At 36.9% G+C, this 17154-nt stretch overlaps 1 protein-coding gene across 1 annotated transcript in view; it reads right to left on the bottom strand.

Annotated features, from left to right (window-relative positions):
• Positions 1-17154, bottom strand: part of LOC110676375 — a 242338-nt gene that overhangs the window by 161818 nt on the left and 63366 nt on the right. The window contains exons 3-4 of the mRNA XM_021843962.1: positions 13322-13426; positions 13154-13252 (exon numbers count right to left, since the gene is read on the bottom strand). Of these exons, the coding sequence (XP_021699654.1) occupies positions 13154-13252; positions 13322-13426 (204 nt within the window). The remainder of the gene's footprint in view (positions 1-13153; positions 13253-13321; positions 13427-17154) is intronic.

Raw genomic sequence — 17154 nt, forward strand, 5'->3', positions numbered from 1 at the left:
TTCAATTCCAGCTCGTCTAGGGACCTTAGGAGAGATTTCGGGACAATTCCGGTCGCTGAGAGGACTACCGGAACTATACGGACGTCCTCTAGGTGCCACATCTGCTTCAACTCCTCCGCCAAGTCGTGGTACTTCGCTATCTTGTTAGAGAACGTTGATTGGACATTGTGGTCCAGCGGTACAGCGATGTCGATGAGTGTAACTCGTTTCATCCTTTTGTCGTAGACTACAATGTCGGGGCGGTTGGCACGGATGAGGACGTCCGTTATGATCTCGCGATCCCAGTACAGCTTTATGCAACTATTTTCCAGAACCGGGTCAGGCAGGTACTTGTAGTAGGGCACAAATCGATCCACCAAGTTGTGCTTAAGGGCAAGCTGTTGATGCACAATCTTGGCAACTTCGTTGTGACGATCGAGGTAGGCTGATCCAGCTAGTACTGAACAGCCGGCAACGACATGCTCGATAGTCTCCCCTACTGAATTGCACTTCCTACAGCGGTCCTCCACGTCTTCGTGCAATATGTAGTGCCGATAGTTCTTCGTCGCAATTACCCGGTCCTGGATGGCTACCATGAAACCTTCTGTTTCTGAGAAGAGGTCACCCCGCACCAGCCACGTGTTTGACGCCACCTTATCGATGTGCTCGAGCTCCAGTTGATGGGGGTGCGTTCCATGCAACTCCTTCTGCTTCCACATTGCGATCATCTCATCGACAGTTTTGATGTCGCAGTTCAGCTGGTAATCCTCCTGCGCCAGATGCAGGGCGCTGAAGCCGTGGTCAGCTTCGCATACAGTGCGGTAAATTTCGTGGCGGTTCTGGCTTTCTACGAAATATGCCCGCAGCTGCTGGATCTGGGAGACACATAGTGCCTGGATATCGGTGACGCCTCTTCCTCCTGCTGCACGTGGCAGGGTGACTCTCTCAATGGACGATTTTGGGTGGCGCATTCGGTGCTTGGTGAACGCCACTCGTACTGCTCGTTCTATCGCCTCCAAGTCAGTCTTGGTCCACTTTACCACCCCGAAACTATACGTCAACAGGGGCACAGCAAACGTGTTGATCGCCTTCACCTTGTTGCCGGCAGACAGAAAGCTCTTCAGAATACAGTTGACACGTGACAAAAACTTTTCCTGCAGCTCCTTCTTGATCATCGTATGGCGAATACCTCTAAGTTGCAGGAATCCAAGGTATTTATACGTTTCGCCTTCAACCATATTCCGAATCTCCTCCTGCTCGTTGACGCGGAAACAGCTGGCATCCATAACTTGACCCCGACGTAGATGAATTGACCTGCATTTGTCAATACCAAACTCCATCCGGATGTCGTTACTGAATGTCGTAACTAGCTGCAACAGCTGATGCAGCCTCTGCACTGATTCCGCAAATAGCTTCAGGTCGTCCATATAGAAGGTGTGGGTAACTCTTGTGCTCCTTTCCCCACTTTTCAGTTGGTAGCCATAGTTGCATTGGTTGAGTGCTTTGCTGAGGGGGTTCATGGCCAGGCAAAACCACAGCGGACTAAAGGTATCGCCTTGAAAAATCCCCCTCCTGATGCTGAGAGTCCTGGACCGTAACACAGCTGTACCGTCGGTAATGTGTAGGGATGTGCTCCACATCCCCATCGCGTGTTGCATCAGCCTGATGACTTTATTATTATTATTATTATTATTATTATTATTATTATTATTATTATTATTATTATTATTATTATTATTATTATTATTATTATTATCATTATTATTATTATTATTATTATTATTATTATTATTATTATTATTATTATTATTATTATTATTATTATTATTATTATTATTATTATTATTATTTATTTTTACTAGAATTTTGAAAGAGGGAAAAACCCCTTTGAGTGTTTTTTATCGGAAATCTTTCTCAAAGAGGCACAAAACCTCTTTATTTTTTATTACAAATTGGTCGGCGTTAAGTCAGAGTGGACCAAGTGACATTTTTCATATTTTGTGAAAAATGGATTTAAAGTCGAATGCTCTGTAATTTTTGAACTCGTTTTAATTTTGGTACAATATTTCTGCACAACTTTGTGTTACTTTCAAACAATATAATGTGAAGTGACAATCATGAAAAATCATAATCCAAATCTCTGATAGAACAATTTTTTGATGGACTATGTGTACTTGGTCCATTCTGACTGAACTAAACACCACCGTTCAGTGAGTTGGTTCACTCTGACTGAACAATTTCTAGGAAAATAATAATCACTTAATGCTTCAATGGTCAAACTGGGTGCATACCTCTAAGATTAGCAGATTATCAAGACACTTCGACACCAGTATCGTAAATTCCTCAAATCCATATCGTCAATACCGAAATCAGTGGCATTACGATAGCTTTAAAATTTAGGAATTGCAGTGTCATTGCATGGAAGACCAGCAATATTCAAATATGTGTTCAGTCAGAGTGGACCAAGTGAAAATCTTGAATACCGACCAAAATATATTGGTCCAATAAGCGGGTTCTAGCTCATTTCATACATACACGATAGAACTACCATAAACTTCTATCGGACTCTGAAATTGACTCAAAAAAATGCAGTAATCAATCAGTTTATTGCTTTTCAACACTTGGTTCGCTCTGTCTGCACAGAAATAGTTGCAATTTCTGACCACCCATCGATATGTGGTAAATGGTCAAAAATCAAAATCAAATGCATCGAATTAAGTTATATTTATTAATTTTTATTGGTGGATAAGTAGAAGAATCATTCGATGTCGAAAAATCTGACAATTCTCTTGAAATGTTTTTCATTTCCGCACATTCCGTAGCACGCTGATCATTCTCGCTGTCATGGTAATAAGCACTTGGTCCTCTCTGACTGCACACTTTTATCGATTCTATTGATCATCCAAAGTAAATTTGTTACATATCTCCTGCAGTTTACAGCATTCATCAAATCTGGTCAAAGTGAAACGGAGGTAAGGTAATTTCGCATCTAATGAGAGAATAATCCAATTTTCTCAAATTTTGTACTTGGTCCCCTCTGACTTAACGCCGACCAATTAGATGATTAATTTTGATGTCGTGCTCTTCTCGCAATTATAATTATCCTTGAATGATTTGGAAGTTTTGAAAACTGCAAAACTGGTTTCGAGCTAATATAAAGCAAATTGTCACAGCTTCCTGGAAATATACTGCCAAAATTACAATGTTCTATGCCCTGGAATGATCTTGAAAAAAACGAAGATACTCGGTAATTCATACATTTTCTTGATTTAACTATCAGGGTACTGAAACTGTTCTATCAACCACATCTAAAATTCTACCGCAAATTCAGTATTGTACTCATCCTATTTCCGTCAAAAAACGGCGGCACAGTATGGCACCACTAAATTGAAAATCTCGTAGTCCACCAAGAAGCAAAATGAGTTTACTTCCTACAATGTCTAATTAAATTTTTAAAGACTCACTCGCTAGGGTCAGGGCAAGAGCTAACAGCTCAAGACCAGAAGTGGGTTCAATTTTTACGGCTCCGTGTGTGTTGTGATGAGCACGTGTGCAGCCGTAATTTTTCTTTTTACGGTCCTACCTTAGGTCGCTGCCTGCCGCCGTTTGGCAAATTTAACGATCTATGAAGCAAAATTTGATTACGTTTGGTGTTTGTTGTTTCGGGGATGGAAATTTAATCTAGGCGGCGATCTGCGAAAGTATTACGGAGGATTAACGGAACCTGTCCGTGTTTTTCAATCGTTATGGGATACATCATCATCATCACCATCTTTGACGAGGAGTGCGCAAAAAATATAATGTGTAGATGCTGTTTCGCACATTATTTTTCGGCATTATTTTTAGGGCAGAACTAATTCAAAATATGGACGCTGCAGGTCAGTGAGTATCTCGGAAGGAGTGAATTGAATGAAACACGCAGTTGTGAGCTATAAATTTGGAAATGTTCATTCTAAAAATAATTTCTCCATTGTATCTTAATCGAAAGAGTAATCAAGCGACTTGCAATCGATTGAGTAAGATTGATTCTCTAAATAAAATTCCGGAATTAACCGTACGATTCAGTGACGTCAAATAAATTCAAGCAAAGAGATGTTCCTACACATTTCCAGCACAAATTTTCACTAGAGAATGTGATAAGGATATTGAACTTGCAATGTCATGTGAATTAGAATACGACTGTTGTTGAACTTTTTGATTTAACGACTTTTCAGTCTTACGAAGAAATCAAAACACTTCTTCTTCTTGGCACTACGTCCTCACTAGGACAGAACCTGCTTCTCAGTTTAGTTCTCAATGAGCGCTTCCACAATTATTAGCTGAGAGCTATCTTTGCGTAAGTTGCCATTTCCGAGATCGTATACCATATGGCAGACACGATGTAGAGAAAGATCCTGGACCGACCGGGCATGTCTGATTTGTGACCGAAGACGTCACCACTAGGCTAAGGAAGGCCTCTTATTCCACAGGCTAGAGTTACCATCCTGTTTAAGCGCTTAAGACCGCTTCAGAAGTCTTTCGTTGGAGAATACCACACAGCTAAAAATATGTTGTAAATTTAAGTTTATTTTCATGCACATATTTGGAGCATCAAAATAAACCTAAATTTCAACGAACAATCCATTATTTTTCAATCGAATTCACTTTAAATTTACACGATCATGTAATATTCAACCATTTAAAGTTGAAAATTGAATGTATATTCATTTAAATTTACATGATGCTGTAACAACACACGAATTTGAATTATTTTTACAGTAGACTTCAATTTACATCACATTAAAAATTAAATATTTTTTTCTGTGCAGGTTAGTTTTTGGGCCACTTGACAATGGATCAGATGTTTACCACTCGCTATGTGTCCGGAGTTATTCAAGTGGGTTACTGGGTCAGGTCGGCTGAAAAGGATGCTGTACTTATGTGCCCCTGGAGGTAGGCAAATTTCAAGTTACAGATAATTTCCTGAATCGGCTATAATGTGGCCACTAGGGTGCAGAGCTACTTGGGCACTTCCATGATTCACTTTGGCATGGGGGGGTTTTCTTGGCCGAATTGTTTGAAACTTTGCAATTAGAAACGCTTCAGTGCGACGCATATTGTGGCTTAATATGAGCTCTGTAGCTTTCAAAAAAACCCACTGCCGAAGTGAATCAAAAGTGCCAAAAATAGGATTCGGCTCCCTATATCAAGGAATTTTAAGAAAAACGCATCAGCGTTAACCTTTTGAAAACCGATTGAATTGGATAATCTTGTGTCCTGTATTTGTTTGACCCTTGAAATATCCATTTTGGGTCCCCAGGATGCCTAAAATTTATGTGTCAAGCTCATGGGAACGCATTTCAGTAAATTATTATGTTTAATCTCTACTGTTAGAGAATTGAAACGGTTTAGTATCCAACAAACCTATAGCCGGTTCTTTAGGGCATTAAGCCCGAGTGGCCACATCCAGTACATTCAAAACGGTGCTTACCTCTTCATTTATAATGTTGAATAGCAGATTTCAATGATTTATGCAAATTAAAATGATTGCCATTGCAAATAAATAAAAACAACTTGGCTTGGTACACTTGGCCCTTTTTTACCCGACCTGACCCAGTCACCCACCAGAATATCTCCGACCACAGGAACATTCCCGAGATCCCTTGGCCACTTTTAGTAACTAGATATGTGGGCCAGTATACTGACAAAAACATATTTGAATCCGTTAAACGTTCGCTGAGCGATGAGGGTTTTAGTATTTTTGCTTACACTTAGGCCTATACGGGTTAATAGATATTTTTGACATACCACCCAAAAGTAACACCTGTAATTCATAACAGTTTTTTCCTTATGTTTATTTGAAAGGCACTCTGTGCTCGTGGTCACCATTATGCCGGAATCATAGTTCATCTGTAGCTTCTTTACCGATACAGATCTATTTTCAACTAGTCTATATTTACATCTATTTTCACTCTCTTCTACTCTTTTACTCTCACACCGAGCAGGTAGGAGAGTGCTCTGCTGTTAGTCCAATCAATCTCCATATAAGCCATAGTCCATTGCTGTTGTGGTGGTTCATTTTTGCCGTGTTCCTGAGTCGTTTGAGGCTTATTGCCTTCGAAGAGGGTCTGTTTGTCTCAGTCACCATCTGATACTGACAGAGGTTGGATGTGCTCCCCAAAGCACGGTCCTCTGTGCGGAGTCTTCTGGTGGCTGGGCGGGTTTTTTGAGGAGGGGCTGGGAATTGAACCCATGACCTTCCGCTTATGAAGCGAAAGCGTAACCTCAAGGCTACGGACCCCCTTAATTCATAAAAGTTAACCGACAAATTCAGTAAAATATCTTGATCCATTAACCCGTATAGGCCTGATTGAAAGCAAACATACTAAAACCTTCACCGCTCTGCGAATACTTAACGGATTTAAATAATTTTTGTTAGTATACTGGCCAACGTGTCTAGTTTATAAAAGTGGCCAGAGGAACTCGGGAATACTCCTGTAGCCGAAGCTATAGCGTTGGGTCACTGGGTCAAGTCGGGTGAAAAAAGGTGATTTTTTGGGACATGCCAAATTATATTTTTTTTTATTTCTTTATTAGTATCATTCTAAACATTCCTTTTTTATATATTTAGGTGTTCTGTGTATTATCATACTAATTTGGTAAAATAAATCTAAGATTCTATTAACATTTTGTTAACAACATATCACATCATTTGCCGTAGCAGTTCAGATTTTTTACATGTGAGTTGATTTCACCTGCTTATAAGAGAAAAAAACGCTTCGAATATACTTAACCTAACTTAACCTAAACATATAACGCATTAATCGTGGCAATAGAAGATTGTAATGATTTTTGCCTGAAATATTTATTATTTTATTTGACATTTGTTCCAATGTTTCAAGATTGGATATTCTATATAATTCATTGGTACTATATATACCAGGGAGGAAGCTTCAGAATCATTTTCAAAATTTTATTTTGAATTCTCTGCGCATGCCAAATTATCTTTATTTATTTCCAATGGCAATCATTTTAATTTGCAAAAATCATTAAGATCTGATATTCAACATTATAAATGAATAGTTTTGCAACGTTTAGAGTGTACCGGATGCGCTCACTCGGACTGAATGCCCTGAAGAACCGGTTCAAGATTTGCTGGATACTAAACCGTTTCAATTTTCTAAAAATTGAAATCTAAAACAATAGTTTACTAAATGCCATCCCATTAGTTTGACACGGATGTTGAGATACAAATTGTTCACTTTATCATAAATTTGAGGCGTCCCGGGGACCTGAAAATGGTCATTTGTAGTATCAATCAAATACAGGAGACATGGTTATCCAAATAAATCGTTTATCAGAAGATTTACGCTGATGCGTTTTTCTTAAAACTCCTTGATATAGTGGCCACATTATAGTCGGTTCTGGAAATTAAATGTGACTTGGAATTTGCCTACAGGGCACAGAAGCACAGAACCCTTGCCACCAGACCTGACCCAGTGATCCACCGCAAAAACTCTGGCCACAGGAACATTCCCGAGACCTTTGACCACTTTTAGAAACTAGATATGTGTACGGGTATACTGACAAAAAATATTAAAATCTGTTATGTATTCAGATTTTTAGAGTTTTAGTAATTTTTCTTTCACTCGGGTTAAGAATCGTGTCAGGAGTCTACCCAACAACTTTATAAAAGCTTGATAAGGAATTTTAAGAAGGGTATTGACAAAATCCGACAATAATCATGTTGTTTGGAAGCAAGAGATTTGTCAAAAATAATTTCAGTACATCGAGATTTCACTCATTCAAGACAAATATTAAGATAAAAAATTGATTCAAAAATAATTTTTTAGTCGATTTACACTTTTTTTACGTCACAATGTAGTTCAAGGTATATACAATCAGCAGTAAATTAAAGTGAATTTGAAAAACTTCCATGAAAATGTTTTTATTGCCTTTGTTACCGCATCTGTTAACATTCCGGTATTTATTTTTTAAGATTTTATTATGAGCAAACTAAACATATATTGTTTTAACTTGATTTAATGTAAACTTAGTTATATTTTTTGTTATTTTACCAGTCAAAATTATAACATATTTTGTTACAATAAAACGTCCTATCTAAGTAACAAACTCTGTAATAATTCTGTTGTAATCCACTGGTCTTATAGTGAGCGTAAATATGGGCATCAGCGGCTTCTGGTACTCCGATGGTACAATGAAAATTCCTTTGAGAACCACACTAGAACAGTTTAATGTTAAGGTGAAGATGAATTGAAGCCAAAGTTGAAATTTTCAAGAGCACGGATCTGGAGAACCAAACATTTGATTGAGCTGAAAACCTAATCGATTGGCCATCACCAGCTAGTGACCAATCGATTAAGCTTTCAGCTTAAACGGAAATTTGGTTCTCCAGATCCGTGCTGTTGAAAATTTAAACTTTGGCTTCGATTCATCTTCACCTTAATATAATGAGATTTCAATTTTTTCACGTATTCCCAAAGCTCCGCCAGATTCTGTGAAGTTTTTGTCAAGAAAATTTTCAATTATGGTTTTTGTATCTACTGAGCATCGCCTTTGAACTTGCTAATGGGATTTTTGGGAGTCAACTAACAAGAACTGCTGAAGATTGGAGAAGATTTCGCCAGTGGTTTAAGTAGAAACAATGATATATTTCGTTTTTTTGTTTCGTCAATAGTTTTTCAAGGAACATCCAAGATTTTTGAAGATCTTACTAAGAAACTGACGACAACTACCAAGGATCAGGAATAAAGCCAGAAATTTTCTACGGATAACTCGAGGCCTTAGGAACGCAAATCGTTCCATTTTCAAGTTTGCACTGTTTTTTACTAGAAACTTGTAACTTAACACAGTAGTATACAATATTTTCTATGACCGAATCAAATATAATATCAGAAAAACTTGTTGTTCTACGTAAAATATTCATTTTAAGGAAGTATTCAAAACCAGTACTTGTGTAAAATGCTAAATGGACGAAACAGAACGAACCAAAACTTTGGGGCAGAACGAAACAAAAGCTAAAAAATTTGACTTTTCAAGGTATATTAAAAAGTTAACAAAAAATTATTTTTTTTACATGAGAAAAAATCATAAATTTCCGTTTTTTCGTGTTTCGAAAGCCTCGGGACCAAGGGGGCTATTGCGGCTCTCATTTTTTCTTGAAAGTTCAGAAAATTTTACGTTTACTGTCAAGCTTTCAGCGATGTATGTCTTTTTAGTTTTTGAGATATATATTTTTGAAAATAAAAAATCAGTCATTTTTCATCGGCACACACTGCAGTCTGTAGGTCTCAGCGCATCAGATTTTTAAATGTTTAGAAAAATCATATCTTTTGAACAGCTTAACCGATTTTCACTCTTTTTTATGGAATGAAAGCATAAGATTTCAACTTTTCAGAAATAAATTAGAACTCTGAAAAAACAAATTGTTTTTACATGAAAAATATATAAAAATTTCAGTTTTTTAGGAAACCAATCTCCGGCCTATGGCGGCCTCCGATTTTGGAAAATTGAATGCAATATACGAAAATTGATATCCGGCGCTATTTTGATATTCAAGATGACGAACATCGGTTAGGGAAAATCGTTCAACGCCCATGAAATATTGGAGCTTTCAGAACGTGCACGACTGGAGAATGATGAAAATCGGTTTCCGACGCCATTTTTAAATCAAAGATAACGACCTTCGGTTTGGTGAAACCGTTGAAAGCCCTTGCAATATGGAAATTTTCGGAACGGTTTCGACTAGGAGATGACGGAAATCGATGTCTGACATCATTTTTAGACCTAAGATGACGATGTCCGTTTTGAGAATATTGTTGAAAACCCATACAATATGAATATTTTCAGAACGGGCATGAAGAGGTGATTACGAAAATGGATGCACGATGTCATTTTGGAATCCAAGGTTACGACTTTTGGTCTTTTCGCTGATTGTGTGTGCTAATTGTGGCCCAAATAGCCGTAGCGGTAAACGCGCAGCTATTCAGCAAGACCAAGCTGAGGGTCGTGGGTTCGAATCCCACCGGTCGAGGATCTTTTCGGGTTGGAAATTTTCTCGACTTCCCAGGGCATAGAGTATCTTCGTACCTGCCACACGACATACGCATGCAAAAATGGTCATTGGCATAGTAAGCTCTCAGTTAATAACTGTGGAAATGCTCATAAGAACACTAAGCTGAGAAGCAGGCTCTGTCCCAGTGGGGACGTAACGCCAGAAAAGAAGAAAAGAAGAAGTGTGCTAATTGTACTTTTGATTGAAGTTAATTATTCGATATGAGATGCTTTACTATGCTATAAGCGTAGTTTCGAAAATCAATTTACAAAGGACCGAAGATTGTCAATTTTGGTTTAAAAGATAGACTGATTTATGTCTATGAAATAAAAAAAAAACATTTTCCCAAACAGGAGGTCACCGTCTTGGGTTTCAAAATGGCGTCGGACATCGGTTTCCATCATCTTTTCGTCGTGTCCGTTCCGAAAATACCCATATTGTACCATTTAATGGTTATCCCAAACCGGAGGTCGCTATTTTGGATTTCAAAATGGCGTCGGATTTTGATTTGCGTCACCCTCTCGTCATGCCGGTTCCAAAATCACCCATATTGCATGAGTTTTCAACGATTTTCCAAAACCAGAGGTCAAGGATTTCAAAATGGCGTCGGATATTAAACTTTGTCATTTCCTCGTCGTGCTCGTTCCGAAAATACACGTATTGCATGGGTTTTCATGGATTTTCTAGAACTGTAGGGCACACCCTTGGATTTCAAAATGGCGTCGTTTATCGATATTCGTCATCGCCTTGTTGTTAAGAAGAAGCACAACCTATCTTCAAAAACAGTTTCAAAATGAATCAACTTTTATTATTTTTTCACCGTGTTCTTCTCCTTCTTCTTGGCATTACGGTCCTCACTGAGACAGAGCCTGCTTCTCAGCTTAGTGTTCTTATGAGAACTTCCACCGTTATTAACTGAGAGCTTTCTTTGCCAAAGTTGCCATTTTTCGCAGGTGGCAGGTACGATTATACTCTATGCCTAGGGAAATCCAGGAAATTTCCATTACAAAAAGTTCCTGGACCGACCGGGGATCGAACCCAGACACCTTCAGCATGGCTTTGCTTTGTAACCGCGGACTCTAACCACTCGGCTAAGGAAGGCCCTACCGTGTACATTGCTTGTATTACCGTGTACAAATTTTTCATAGCATTTGTTTACAAATTGAGATACAGTAAACAATATGAATCAAAAGTAATGTATTTTATCCAACTGAGTGTAAGAATTACCCATTTTAAAACACACAACGCTTAATGGTCGGTTAGGGTATTTATCAATTGAAGGTTTGAAGCAAAATAATCCAACTTCATATCCGTCCACAGCGAATGGAACAACCTCGACTGATTCATCAGAACGCTTCATAGCTGATGGCCGGCAATGATGAGCGATTCGTCATGGATCATGCATGGTTTCAATAGTCCGTTCGTCGCCATAATGTAACAGCCAGCGCCGATGAATGGCTATCAAGCACTGAGCTTCAGAGCAAGGGGGAATAGTTTAGCATCGACGTAAAAACCACAGCTACCGATTTGATCTGATGTGTGGGGCAGGGCTATACCTCTGAGCTCTATAATTGATTTTCGAGCATGCTCACTAGGTTTCGTTTTGATGCGATGGCTCCAGTCAGATAAATACGTGAAATGAGTATGTTGACGGTGGTTTAGAATGTGCTTCTGTTCATTCCCTGGTCGGGGAAAATTGCAAATGAACATCATATTTTACCATTAAAACAGAATGTTTGAATGACAAAATTTGTTATTTGTTTGTTTTAAATAAGAAATTGAATAACAAAATAACAATCCTGTGTCAATAGAATTTTCTTATTCTTATTATAACTAATCAGCAACAATAATAAAGACAAAATAAATTTACATAATAAGTTTTTTTTTATTGAAAAATAATACCTGAATGAGTTTTTCGCATGTGGATCAAGATAAGGGTAAATTTAGTTGTTAAAACTCTCATTTTCATTTGTTGTTTTTTATCTCTCGTTTTTCTTCTAGTGCATGTGAAAGTATAATGTATCTCCTACTCACGAAATAGTATTACTTAATTGATAGTAAAACTAATATCTTGGGTTTTCAGACACTTTTTGAAAGAAAAAAAAATATAACTCGAAAACCGAACGTCGACTACTGTTCGTAAAGTTGGCAAAAGCGCCAATGACAATTTCAGCAAGCTAACTACATTATTCAGCGTACGATTGTAAATACCATAATTTCACATCAATATGGCGTATGCTCTAAACATCTTCTAAATATCTGAGTGGAAAAAATCTTGAAGCATTCGTCAGTTGTCGTTTGTACCTATAACGAAAATATGCTCAAAATCAAAGTGGTGCTTACGTCGACCTTGCAAACTTTGGCGGTGCATAATTGCATGTTTTGCTACTGACGTGATATTGAATGTCATATATGAATAACCTCATAATGGTAAAACTAAACACGATAGCAAAAATTGTTCTAATTTTATCATTATTTTGTTATCCACTTCTACTCGGGTTGGGCGGCTGAAATGGGTGTGCGCCTGCTTTCGTGTTGTGGTGGACTTTTGTCTCAATGACGGGAGAGGGTCATGATTGATGTGCATCATCATATTTAATCTTCCGGCCAAGCTGGAGGCTGTGATCATTCGAGCATATGAATGAGATCACTGAATGAAAACTGGGAAACAGGTGTAGCTTATTGTCCATTGCTATCTATTTGGACTGTTCTGTTTACCTTTGTGGATGGTTACAATATTTTAAACGCGAGGCTATACCGAGAAGAAGGCAATTTGGCTAAATGGTTCCAGCTGCATTATGCAATGGAAAATTGCGTTGAACTTTTGTAGAACCGCGACACTGGTTACCGAAGATTATCGTCGTCTATCTCAATTATGAGTTGAAGTGGCTTCAAATAGCTCAACATTATTCGCAATTAGTTTTGTAGGTTTGCGTATTGTATGATTTTCAAAGTGCTATTAAAGTTCCAATAAGTTAAACAATTCAACAGGAACTTTTGCGGCTTGTGAATCTATAAACAAATTTATTCAAGGGAAACGATATTCATATGCATTAAGTTTTATATCAAACAAATAGGCAACATTTGATGAGGTTTGAAATGAACAGTTATAGAACTTACCTCTTACGTCATCTACGCAGATACCCAAGTCTTCCCGATAGGTAGTCAGATGCGGGAGACACTGGCATTTACATTCAGTTTCCATGTCGGCTAGCATATCTGGAGTCGAAACAGAAATCACCATAAGAATCAAATATACTCGTATCTTGTCCCTAATAATAAACTTACCTATCTCCTTGACGCTGTTTTGTAGACTGCTGGGAGCGCCTTTCGATAGACTTGCCGTTCCGCTTGACAAACCAACACAAAAATCTGTATCACATTTGTTGTTTTCTGCAACAAAATTTGGAAAGAGAAAAATAATCAGAAGAAGAAGATAAGCAAAATTACAGTAGTCGACTATAAAAATACTCCAACATCCTTTTAACATAAAAACTAATCAGCAGCTAATACCTAAGTTACGAATCCGAAACGCATCTCATTATCTTTAGCTTGAAAAGAAGAAAATTAATTCAGGCCCACCCGGCACGTCGTTAAGATCATCAGTCACCAATTTGAAGATATGCGATTAGCAATAGTGTTACATGTGGAGTAAAACCCTCCATCTACGTACATTAAATATAATGATGTATTAACGCCCCAAATCACACTAGGCAACAGTTTTTCATGCACTTTGACCATTTGCTGTAAATTGGATAGATTTTAGCCCACGGATTTTTATTTATTTCTTATTGTTCATGGGTGCAGGTCGTTAGGCCGAATGCCGTTAGGCCGAAATTACATTTGGTAATTTACTACTATATCAAATAGCTAACACATTCATCAGTGTTTTTTCCTTCTTTTGATCAAATGCTAAGCTAAGCTGATTGATTGATTCTGGTTTTGACCATGCATCGATAATCTAGTGTATCAAATTATTTATGGTCCAAAGTCGTATTTTAACTGTAAGCAGGTTTCATCGCATCTGACATTTTGATTTCCTACGTTTTTTCAGAAACAAGAAGCTTATTTTAGAACGTAGAAGATTCACCCCTTCGGAATTCGGAATCTTTAACCATCTAAATATATAAAAAAATGAACTCAGAAAGAAGTAGTTTCATGAATTGATACCAGCCTCAGATGATGATTGAGTCATTCTTCAACTTCGACATCCTCATCATCTAGAACAAATAGGTGGGTCTTTATGTCGTTTCACCCTCTCATACTTTTTCGACCGTAACATTTAAGTACCGTAATTCAGGGGTAACATTGATCGTTTTTTTGAATATTTATTAAAACATTCTTATGGAAATGCAAATGTTGCAAGTTTTATATTTTAGAACAAGTACTAGCACCCATCGCTCGCGACTGCTGTACTGTATTTAGACTTAAACATGTCCAAAACAATTGTTAACAATGTTTTATGAGATTTTTTTTACTGATATGGGGTAACATTAATCATCCAAGTAAACAACGGTCTTTTTTTATTTCGTTACTTACTGAAATGATGACCCCTGAAGCCAAATATGAAGGCCAAACTGTTGCAAGTCACTTACTTTTTAAGGCATTAACCTGCGATATACGCATACAGGTAGGCAATTCCGTAAGGAAATTCTGCATTCTTCATAGTAATTCGAAAATGTTGCTGATTTCAAAATATTTATAAAAGTTTTAACAACGGAATCGTTTTTGGTAATGCCATAATTACACTGTTCGACAAAAAAATTTTTTTGGCTGGATCAGGGACGCGGTTATATGGGTCTTGAAGTGAAAGAAAAGTGTAGAAAGAGGCCGTTTTCAAATGGTTTGCAGCACCCCTGGGTTAGTTTTTGACAAAGTTTGAAAATTTTGCATTTTTCATCAAAAAACGCGTAATAAGCAAAATATCAATATATTTTCAAATTCAATTATTCAACCATTGAATTAGTCAAATCAATATTTTTTAGCCCTAGATCGCTTCAGGGAAATGTGCACCATTTCAGAAGAATATTGGCATCATTTTTATATATGAATTTGGAATGTTAACGATCATTAAACAAGCATACGAGGATGTGCACCATATAAATACTACTTATTTTTCTATTCCACACATCTGGTTCATTATATAATAATTATTATAGGTTCAAGAAGACGCTTGATTATGATTTATTTTTTTGCTCCATTTAATAAAGCAATGAGCAATGCAATCCAGTAACATTTGAGTTCAACAAGGATACGACTACGGAAAATTGATGTGTCTGTGATGTGATGTGATGTGAATATATGGGCTGGTTGGTTCAATAAACTCTTAGCAGAAATACAAAACTTATATAGGTTGGCCACTGACATGTAAGTGGTCTTACATGCGCTAGTCGGTTTATTAGGAGACGATGTCTGTAAAAAAATGTGATAACATTGTTATTTGCAATTTCTAAATATTTCGATAGGTACTCATTAATAATTGTTTACTTATCGTGACATTCATTTTCCTCGGAATATCCCTAGGAAAATTACAGAATAACATAAAATAGCAACAAATAATTTAGTAATCATCATTATTACATTTTTTGCGAAAGCCGCTCAGGCAGGCATGAGCTCTTTTTGATTCACTCTGTGCACAATACTAATCATTTGTGAAAATTGATTTAGTGGTAACATGCCGGCTTCTTACTTGTAAGATGAAACAATTTCTGGTTAAACTATTTCCGATATTTTTTTATTTTTCGGTTCTAAATTTCACATGTTTTTTATCAATTTTAATCAAACTTTCAGTATTGAGATTTGGAATGAATTTCACAAATAATTGCGATATATTCAAAATGAGTAAAACACTTGTTTTTCTATGTTTTCTTGTTTAACGAAAGAAAAATAGCAATTACGGGAAGTTTCGCAAAATTGTTTATCACAAATGTATGGATAAATTGTTTCTTCACTTAATTGAAAAGCATTTTAACTCGTTTAGAGGATATGGGAATGAGGGCTCATAAATGGACACGTTTGTCCTTATATGGGAGACGAGTTTAATATTAACCTTAATGGTCGACTTCTTTATGTTTCCAATATGCTTACAACTAAACCCATTTGAAGAAAACATCCCATTGAACAAGAAACTAACGCTCCATTTGAAAGTTTGATTAAAATTGCTGATAAATATGTAAAATGTAGAACCAACAAAAAAATCGGAAATGGTTTAACCAGAAATTGTTTCATCTTACAAGTAAGAAGTAGGCATGTTACCACTAAATCAGTTTTCACAAATGATTAGTATTGTGCGCAAACTGAATCAAAAAGATCTCATACCTGCCTGAGTGGCTGTCAAATATTGTCACAAAAAATGTGGAAATGTTGATTACTGAATTATTGGTTGCTATTTTACGTTAGTCTGTAATTTCTAGGGATATTCTGATAACAAATGGACTTCACGATAGATAATCTATTCTTAATGAGTACCTTTAAAAATCTTTGGAAATCGCAAATAACATTATTATGACATTTTTCACAGACTTCGCCATCGGCTCCTGATAAACCGACTAGCCCATGTAAGACCACTTACATGTCAGTGTCCAATCTAATTTTTTATTACTGCCAAGAGTTTAGTAGACCAACCAGCCCATATAAACGTAACAGACACATCAATTTTCCGTATTCGTATCCTTGTTGAAATCAAATGTTACTGGATTGCATTGCTCATTGCTTTATTAAATGGAGCAAAAAAATAAATCCTAATCAATCGTCTTCTTGAACCTATAATAATTATTATATAATGAACCAGATGTGTGGAATAGAAAAATAAGTAGTATTTATATGGTGCACATCCTCATATGCTTGTTTAATGATCGTTAACATCCCAAATTCATATATAAAAATGATGCCAATATTCTTCTGAAATGGTGCACGTTTCCCTGAAGCGATCTAGGGCTAAAAAATATTGATTTGACTAATTCAATGGTTGAATAATTGAATTTGAAAATATATTGATATTTTGCTTATTACGCGTTTTTTGATGAAAAATGCAAAATTTTCAAACTTTGTCAAAAACTAATCCAGGGGTGCTGCAAATCATTTAAAAACGGCCTCTTTCTACACTTTTCTTGCACTTCAAG

Source organism: Aedes aegypti, chromosome 2, assembly GCF_002204515.2.
Source record: "Aedes aegypti strain LVP_AGWG chromosome 2, AaegL5.0 Primary Assembly, whole genome shotgun sequence".
In the NCBI taxonomy this organism is placed as follows: Eukaryota; Metazoa; Arthropoda; class Insecta; order Diptera; family Culicidae; genus Aedes; species Aedes aegypti.